The 9,634-nt window shown below is 32.5% G+C and overlaps 1 protein-coding gene across 1 annotated transcript; it reads left to right on the top strand.

Annotated features, from left to right (window-relative positions):
• The first annotated feature begins 2,563 nt into the window (after positions 1–2,563).
• On the top strand, positions 2,564–7,948 carry LOC114289009 (NAC domain-containing protein 73). Its single transcript, XM_028232648.2, has 4 exons — positions 2,564–2,799; positions 2,928–3,134; positions 3,358–3,547; positions 6,939–7,948. The coding sequence occupies exons 2-4, from the start codon at positions 3,000–3,002 to the stop codon at positions 7,523–7,525; spliced, it is 912 nt and encodes a 303-aa protein (XP_028088449.1). The 5' UTR covers positions 2,564–2,799; positions 2,928–2,999; the 3' UTR covers positions 7,526–7,948.
• Positions 7,949–9,634: the final 1,686 nt, after the last annotated feature.

The raw sequence follows: 9,634 nt of genomic DNA, 5'->3' as shown, positions 1-9,634 counted from the left end.
TGGTTTTGTTACATTGGTGGATGGGTTTTAAATACAAAAAAACTATATGCCATTGGCTATGTTATGGTCTATTTGGAAAATCAAGAATGATTGTATTTTTAATGAGTGTCAACCTAATCTAAAGGATTTGTGTGCTAATGTGAAATAGAGAGTAGCTTTGTGGGCCAAGTCCAACCTCCTAGGTTTCTCTTACTCAAGGCATGATATTGTTCATAACCTTAGTCAGCTTTTGTTCTGCTGTTAAGTGTGTTTTGCCTCTGTATCTGTGAGCTGCTCTGGTGTACCTATGCTCTATTCTACTGTATATGTGTCCTGATATGCCATTACATTGGTGTATCTACTGTTACATTAGTGCTTTGTTTGGTACTTATGCTAATCTGGTATATCTGTGCTGCATACTGTTGCTCTGGTGCTTACTGCTGTTCTGTTAATCTGGTGCCTCTGTATACTGCTGTTATGTTAATCTGATGCCTTTGTATGCTGCTCTATTACTTTGTTAATCTGGTGCATTTTTGCTAACAAGTCAGCAGTATATTAATCTGCTAATCTGGTGCCTCTCTGTATCTGTGTGAGGGTTACATTAGTGTATCTACTGTTGCATTAGTGTTTGGTTTGGTGCTTCTGCTAATCTGGTATATCTGTGTTGCATACTGTTGCTCTAGTGCCTACTGTTGTTCTATTAATCTGGTGCACTTTTGCTAGCAAGTCAGCAGTATGCTAATCTGGTGCATTTTTGCCTTTAGTATTTGTGTCTAGTGCATTTTGATAGCTGATGGGTTTTACTTTTGTGTACCTGTGCTGTTTTGCTTTTGTTGCCTCTGTATCTTGTTAGCTGCTGTTTTGTGATTGATTTGTTGTAGTGTTGCTGTGTCTCTGTTGGTTCCTTACCAACAGATTCTTGGTTTGGTGCTGTCATATGATTGTGTAAGCGACTTAGTGCCAACCTAGTTGGGATTGGACTGTTTCACTATGATGGCTTTTGCATCATTCCCCCACTCTCTCCTTTATTGTTGTGTTTCTACCTTTGTTGTAAGATTTTTTTCTAATCAATAAAGTTCTTTTGGTTGATAAAAAAAAAAAAAAAAGACTTTTAGGAACAAAATAATTTGATCTCAAAATAGTTTATTTTTTGAGACAAAAAATTTGATACCAAAAAGATAATAATTAATCACTAATGTTTAATTTTCGTTGCTAAAAATAAAATGACACTTTTCGCAACAAAAATATTTGGTTCCCTAAAAATAATTTTGTCCTTAAATTTTGATCTCTAAAATCTTAATTTTTTGTAGTGTGATAAGTGTTTTTCCATTTTAATTTTGTATTTTATAACTTATTTAAAAATGATAAGTTAGCTAAACCTCAGGGGGAATCTGTAAATTAGGTAAATCTCATGAGGGAATCTGTAATTTAATTAAATCTCAAGGGGATATAGGTAATTTGCCCTTATTTGTCAAAAGGGCATTTTAGTCAATTTATAATATCTATTAACGACGTTAATTGCGATGGGGCGTGATGTAATTTTTGAAACTTCAGAAAAAAATCTGTGATTTCGTTAAATGTCAGGGGAGGTGTAGGTAATTTGTCCTAAAAATAATAATAATTATTATTTTTTTATAATACATTTTTGAGTGGAGTTTGCATTGTTTGGTTTTGTTTTTAAAATTTATTTTTTACAAAAATTCAAAAAACCAAAATCTAGTTTGGTGAAACAAATAAAAAAAAAATACTCATAATTTGCTTTGGCCTCCCTCTCTATTGATGTTTATTCTGATGTAATGAATTCAGATCTCATCAATAAAGTCTTTTTTTTCTAATAAAAAAAAAATGTAATTTTTTTTTTATCAAAACTATCTTTTATGTATTTATTTTCGTCAAAATAATTTTTTTTTAAATTAAAAAAATCAAATTAAAAAATTAAACCAAACATATATAGTGATGAGTTTCAAAATGTGTTATAATTTGTTTAGTTATATAACGAAGTCGTCTCGAATGAGAATATAATGAGGCAAACACTAGCTCGAACAAAATTTTGTTCATTTCACAAAAGAGTCTAAATTTTTAATGTTATATATTATTCCTCAAGAATGTATTGATATCAATGAAGGTATATACTTATATATATATGGAGAGAGAGAGAGAGAGAGTGATAGGGATTCTTTGCTTGACATGAGAAGTCTACGTAAAGAAATGGATTAGTAAAAATATATATACAGGTTGGTAGTGCAAAATTTTGGTTTGTAACTTTCATTTTTGTTATATATGTATGTGTATAGTTTCACATATATAGCTTTAAGAACACTCTAGGTTGACACTAGAGCTAAAGCCCATTCTCTCTCTCTCTCTCTCTCTCTCTCTCTCTAAAGAGGTGAAACGTCCTAAAAGAATCAGGTTGCCCCATCTCCACTCTACCCTTTCTTTCTTTTTTTTCATAATTTTTTTCTTTGGTAAGTTTATTAAAACTTTATTTTGAACAGTTTTGCATATACAGACAGAATCAGATTATAACCCAAAAAGCAACCAAAAAAAAACTGCATTTATTCTTTTACATGTGTGATGTGTGTGTAGACAGATACACACACAAACAAAACCTTAACTTGCAAGCAACCTATTATTTTAATAGATAATAAATTCTTTTTCCTCTTCTTTCAAAAGATATAAGAAATTCTCTCATCCCTCTCATCTCTCTCTCTCTCTCTCTATAGAAAACTTTGCAAGACACAGTTCATTCCAGACAAGGGAGAACAAAAAGTGGAGAATTCAATTCCTTCCCAAACATCAAGAACAAGAACAGAAGATTTGGTTAACCAAATACTTAGCTTTAAAAGAGAGAATTTTGCTTTTTTAATTTTTTTTTTCTATTTTGTTTAAGTTTTGTTTTGTTTTGTTTGTTTGTTTTTTTTTTTTTTTTTTTTTTTTGGTTTGTTCAGCTTGGAGAGGTGGAGGGAACAGGAGAGAGAAACTCAGTTTGGGATGGGCATAAGAGCAAAACAAGAGAGATCATGACATGGTGCAATGACTCCCAAATAATTTCAACAACTTCTTCTAAAGAAAATCTTGCGATCGATGCGAAAACCGATGAAAATACTATCATAACATGCCCGTCATGTGGCCATAACATAGAATTACAAGATCAGGTATTAATTATATCATTTTCTTCTTCTTAATTATTTCTCACAATTTGTTAGGTTTACTTTACAATTTTCAATAACTTTGAGGGTACGTTTCAGTATAAGTAATATAGTCATACATATATATATATATATATATATTTAAAACCCTGATGTGTTTATTGTTACGCACACATACATGTATATTTTTTAATTAAGTTAATAAATTCTCAGTAAAAATTTAAATTAGGCGGGAATTCAAGATTTGCCGGGCTTACCTGCTGGAGTGAAGTTTGATCCATCAGATCAAGAAATTCTTGACCATTTAGAGGCCAAAGTGTTGTCTGATACACATAAGCTTCATCCTTTAATTGATGAATTTATTCCTACCCTTGAGGGTGAAAATGGAATTTGCTACACACACCCAGAGAAGCTACCAGGTGATGATCATCATCTTCAACTAATCATGAATTATGTATATATGTGTGTGTGTGTGTGTGTGTGTGTGTGTGTTGTTCATGATTGTTTAGATCTATTGTGTTGAGGGTACAATTTTACTACATACGTACATGGCAACTTTCACTAGAATAGGTTCTTGAATAGGCAAAGGACTCAAATCATTGATATGAATTGGATAAAAAGAGATATGAGAATGATTAGCTCATATATACTAGTGTTATGATTTAATGTCCTACCCAATCTTCTTTTCTTGAACTTTTCTGAAGACTGAGAGCAAAAAGTTGGAAGTAGGGGTTGATAATTTGCGTAGGACACACTAGGTACAATGAGAAGACTTGTGCCATGTTATATATATATATATTACGACCGAGTGTCCAAATCAGTTTATACATATCTCGATTAATTTTGAAACTCATGTAAAGCGCCTCCTTCACGTGGATCGGACAAATTTCGAATAAAGTCCGCGGTGTGGCCTCAAAAAATTGAAATTGATAGCACCTCTTGTGCCATGTTATGTAATCATGTCTTAATTATATAAATGTCATTTCTTCTAAGGAAAATGTCATTTCTTCTAATCAAAATTTTGTTGTTGGTTCTATAATTTGTCTCATGTATTAATTTAATTTTTATAATTTTAATTATATTAATTTTGTCTTTAAAATTTTCTTGTTGTGTCAATTTAGTCAAATTAATAACATTCCTTAAGAAATTAAATAGAAATCAAAGATAAATCCATCCGTTGATTTCAGTCTATTTTTCAAAACACAATGTGAAAAGTGTATTGGTAATTTTTTTTTTTTATTGGCAAAGAAAACTTTATTGATAAAACACATACAAAATGTGATAAATTTGATATAATTAAAACTATAAAAATCAAATTAACACAAGAAAAAGAGATACAAATGTAATTTATCACTTCTTTTATTTTTACTCACAAAGTACCAATTGATAAGCTATATTATTTGGGTTGCATAATAAGATAGGTAGAAAGAAAGATTTATCAAATTGTTAAATCTTGTGTCAAATTTTCTACATGGCCGCCCATTTTTTTTTTTTTTTTTCCTTTTAAGACTTGATAATGCTATAATTTGACAACAAAAAGTAACATACAATTGAGGATGGTTTTTGAGAAGAGTAATGCTACATTAACCACTATTTTATTCTACTTTTAGTGTACCATTTCATGTACTAGCACTGTATTGAAGATAAACATAAATGGTGAAACCTATTATATTAATAATATGTTGACACGTAAAGTGATATACTAAAGTCTTGTTTGGGAACATGATATTTTAATAATTTTTTGACTTTTTTTTTTTGAAAAGATATGTAAAACAATAAAGAGAGTGATGTGACAATTTATATTGACTTTTTGACTAAAAGTCAATATAAAATATATGTTGTGTTGCCCTGCTTTGGTTTTCTACTGGTTGGTTTCTCACCAACTAGCTTTTGGCTAGTGCTAACACTTGATTGGATGGCTTTCTTGTGCCAACCTGGTTGGGATGAGTAAGGTTCACCATAACGTTATTAGCACTGCTTTTGGTTATATTTATCTTTATTGATATAAGATGTAAGGATTTTTTCCTTGGTTCTAATTCAATAAAGTGTTATTTTTGTTGTTCAAAATATATATATATATATAATTGACAAACAAGTCTTAAAAATGGCGTAAAAAGGTGATTAGTGTTGTAGTGGTAAGTTGGTTATGACTGTTAAAATGATTGCTTTGGGTAGTTAAGAGACTAATACATATTTCATCAGTGCGCTAACAAGTGACAACATAATTTTTGTCCATGACTCTTTATTTAGCCTCATACCATAAAGTTTTGATAATCTCATATACCATAAAGTTCAAATAATAGCATATAGTTTGCTTTAGTATATAATCCTCATTCTTGTCTCTACTTAACATGTGCTTTATTAGTACCTCATTAAAAACCAACGGAAAATTATTGGATTTATTCCCAAGTATGAACTTGACTAGTAGTGTGTCCACTGCATTGCCTTTTTTTTTTTTTTTTGAATAAATTCATTGAGGCATGACAAAATCTAGAATGGCCTTAAGTGAAAGGCTCTATTTAATACAATTCTAGAAGAGCAATCCAATACGAGTACAATTTGCTTTAATTTTTTATTATTTTTGTAGAATCATTGGAATGGAGAATGACAAGGTGTACTATTTCCCCCCTCAATAATCAAATTAGATGCTATTGTTGTACATTAGCTTTTGATTTACTTGAGTGATTTTGAACAAAAATGAAATATTTCTTCCGTAACTTCCCAATAAAACAACAATTTTCTTAAATTGATGAATAGTGATTCCATTTAGAATGTACTCTCTAAATATTTTCCTTCAATTCTCTTTGCTGAACTAAACTTATTCTAATAAAATAACTATTCTATTTCAGCATTCATTTCTGTGAACCAAACAATAGCCTTAGTTTTAGAATCAAAACATTAATGCTACATACCAAAGGAAAAAATAAAATAAAAAAACCTAGAAGTTGAAATGTAGATTAAATTTGTTTTGAGTATGATCAAATTGAAATGTATCTGTTGGTCGCTCACCAACAGGTACCTGGTTTGGTGCTTTGCATCATTCCTCCCTCCTCCCCCCTCTTTTCTTTCCCCTTTATTGATGTCTTATTTCCTTTCTTGTAAGGTTTTCTTCAATCAATAAAGTTTTTGGTTGATAACAAAAAAAAAAAAAAAAACTTTAAATCTGCATTAAATTTGAAATTCTGTACTTCCCAAAATATTTTTTTGGGGTACATAACATTTTCATTTTAGAAGTGCTCTCAGCAGTGTAGAAATAATGTAACAAGCATAAGAAATAATTAGGAATAATGTAACATGCATGATGTTGTAGAATTACGACCACTTAACTAGATTTACTAAAATTAATATTGAAAAAAGGTACAAAGAATGCAAACCTTGTAAGTAAGGGCATGCAAGCAAATTATTTCAATGCTCACTCAACTTGACAATTGCTTCCAACCTAATTATCCTTTTGTGGATCCAAAAATCTCAAGTATACTATGAATTTTCAGGAAATATATTATTGTGGAGAAAGTCATTAGGCATAAAAGTACTATATATATTCAGGATGATCAGATCATAGGTCATTCATTGTTTTTGCTACTTTTTAAGTCTATCTTAACCCACAAAACTTCTCTTGTAAGTTGTATGCAAGTTTACTTCACTAACAAATACAAAATCATAACAATTTTTTGCACAATATAACATTTATGTAACATATTTCTCAATTTCACAATCTCGATTTATTCTCAAATTCCTCCTTATTTATCGTTATAATTTTCACTTACTATGCGAAATGATTTCCTTCCTATGCTCACTCTGGTCATGCAGGTGTAAGCAAAGACGGCCAAATCCGCCACTTCTTTCATCGTCCTTCAAAGGCATACACAACCGGGACTAGGAAGCGAAGAAAGGTGCACACAGATGATGATGGGGGAGAAACAAGGTGGCACAAAACAGGCAAGACTAGGCCGGTCTTTCTTGGAGGGGCAGTGAAAGGGTTCAAAAAGATATTAGTGCTCTACACCAACTATGGAAGGCAAAGAAAGCCCGAGAAAACCAACTGGGTGATGCATCAGTACCACCTTGGCAACAACGAGGAAGAAAAAGATGGTGAATTAGTTGTTTCAAAGGTTTTCTATCAAACGCAGCCTAGACAATGTGGATCAAGTGTTAAGGATTCACTTAAGAAAAAATCAAGGACTCGGATTGGGCATGACGATGATAGTCCTATAATTAAGAACACGCCCTATGTTGAGTACTATAATAATCCTCCATTGATCTCCTACGACATTGGAAGCCAAAATAGAGGAAGTTCACCTCAGTTAATCCCTAATTTGGTTCTTCAAGGTGATGGGCCTTCATTTATTCATTTACCCACCAATTCAAGCAAAGGAAAAGTACTTGAAAGGACATAGCATGAAGGACAAGTTACTAGGGCAAGGCAATAATGACAAGGACTTGTTTGGTTGTTGTGTAATAGTAAAAAATAAGTTAAGATGGACAATGTAGAGATGAAGGGGGTGGGAATAAGGTTGGTGCTTAATTTCTTTAACTATAAGTATTTATTCACTGCGGTTTGTGACATTCGTGAGACACAAAAATGGAGAGTTGTGATGTGTTTGTGACAATGTTACAAACTACGGTGAATAATTTTCGTTTTAACTGCATAGTCATTTTCTTTGGTGAGTATTGGGATTGGCTTGGGCTTAACAATGTTATAGTAGTTTTTAGGTAAATGATAGGGATTATACAAGGGAGGTGGTGCACTATTGCAACCATTTATATATTGTAGAGCTATATATTTGATTATAGAAATGTACAAAGAAAATTCTTGCAAAGTTCACTTGGGGTTATAGTTTCATATTATTATGTTCATCTTACCTTATTGTTTTACCACCTTGTAATTCAATAAGTCAAAGCTTTCTTTGATAATCTCTCTCCCTGAACTGTCACATGATTTATGTAGACAAGTGGTATCTTAAGGCCATGATGATTAAGTAGAATAATATATATATATTGATCGTTGAAAATCAGTTGTTAATTGTTAGATTAGCACTTATAGGAGTTAGTCTATCTAATCTTTGCAAAGTACCAAGTGTTCGACCCCTTAATTCAGCTCCCCCTAAGGAAAGTTGAACCCATTACCTCTCCTTTTAGAGACTAAATCCTTAAGAAAATCAAGATAATCAATTAAGATACGCCTAGTTGGTTAGAATAATATATTTCTTATCAACTAAATAAAGAAGGGTAATAACTTTAGGGGTGATGCTACACAATTTCTATCCTAAACTCAACTTCTTCTCCTGAGCACATTTCTTTTTTTTATTATTATTATTTTAAAACAAAATATAATACCTTCGAGTTTATTTTAGTTTACCAAGTTGCTTATGATGTAAATTTGTATGACGCCCTTGATTGATAATAAATTAAACATATAATCATAAAACATTTCATTCCACATTTTCAATAAAAAAAAATTTTCAACTTGTTAAGTCATTTTCCCTCATAAATTGTGAGTATAAAATGCACCAAAAGCTCTGATAGAACAACTTGCACCAAACGGTACAATTCTTTGGTGGTTGTGGATTGGATTGAGGAGGAAGAAGTTTTGGCTTTTCTAATGACGGGATTGTATAAACAGATCTTAAGTCAAACTTCAAAGAAATTTCAAAATTTCATAGAAATTCTTGGAAGAAACAGTCTTTCTATAAGTAGAAAGGTGACAACAATGTCTATAGGAATTAATGATTTTTAATTAACATTTTAAATCTTTGTTAGATTAATGAAATTAAAGGAGTTCTAACTACAAAAGGGGTTAAGGCAGGGGGACCTCTTGTCTCCTTTTTTGTTTATTATTGCAGTTGAAGGACTAAATCTATTATTGAAGAGGGCCATAGAGATAGGTATGATAAAAGGTGCCACTGTAGGCTTGGATCAATTGGGAATTTCTCATCTTCAATTCGTATATGACACAATCATTTTTTGTGAAGGGGTGTAGACATCCCATTTTTGACCGACCTTAAGACTCAGACGTCACTAGTTGAGTGCTCGGTGATGTTGCATATTGTGCTCGTTCTGAGGTTTCAGAGTCTCGGCTGTGAGCCTTGCCTCCGGATTTCGGGACTCTTTTGTGCTTTACCTCGGTTTGCGAATCAGGTCCTGTTTTCTCTTCCCGAAGGGAGGGAGAGGTCTCGTAGATCATCTCTCAGTGGCCGTAGGCTACGTTTCGTGGTCGTAGGCCATTTTTCCCGTTTGGAGCCCAGTTTTCGATTTTCGGAGCCGTCGGCCGTGTGCCTCGGTTCGGGACCGCTTAACTACCTCCGTTTGCTCCAGTTTTTGGCATACATCTTATTTCCTCCCTTTAGAGGGACACTGTGGCCCGAGAGACCCCCTTCGTGGTCATACGCCACTTCCTGTGCCTAACAGCCTGTTTTTGGGGCCCCGAACCGCGCGTTTTGGTCCCCGAACCTTCGTTTTGCATCCGTTTTGGTCCATTTTTGGTGGAGACCCTATTTTCATTGTTA

Source organism: Camellia sinensis, chromosome 9 (genome assembly GCF_055761805.1).
Source record: "Camellia sinensis isolate YWXY chromosome 9, ASM5576180v1, whole genome shotgun sequence".
NCBI classification, from domain to species: Eukaryota; Viridiplantae; Streptophyta; class Magnoliopsida; order Ericales; family Theaceae; genus Camellia; species Camellia sinensis.
This window is presented reverse-complemented; position numbering and strand designations above follow the sequence as displayed.

Coding starts and splice junctions, on each gene's coding strand:
- LOC114289009 (XM_028232648.2), top strand. CDS start 3,000: ATGACATGGTGCAATGACTCCCAAATAATTTCAACAACTTCTTCTAAA. Junction 3,135..3,357: donor ACATAGAATTACAAGATCAG/GTATTAATTATA, acceptor AATTTAAATTAG/GCGGGAATTCAAGATTTGCC. Junction 3,548..6,938: donor ACACCCAGAGAAGCTACCAG/GTGATGATCATC, acceptor CTGGTCATGCAG/GTGTAAGCAAAGACGGCCAA.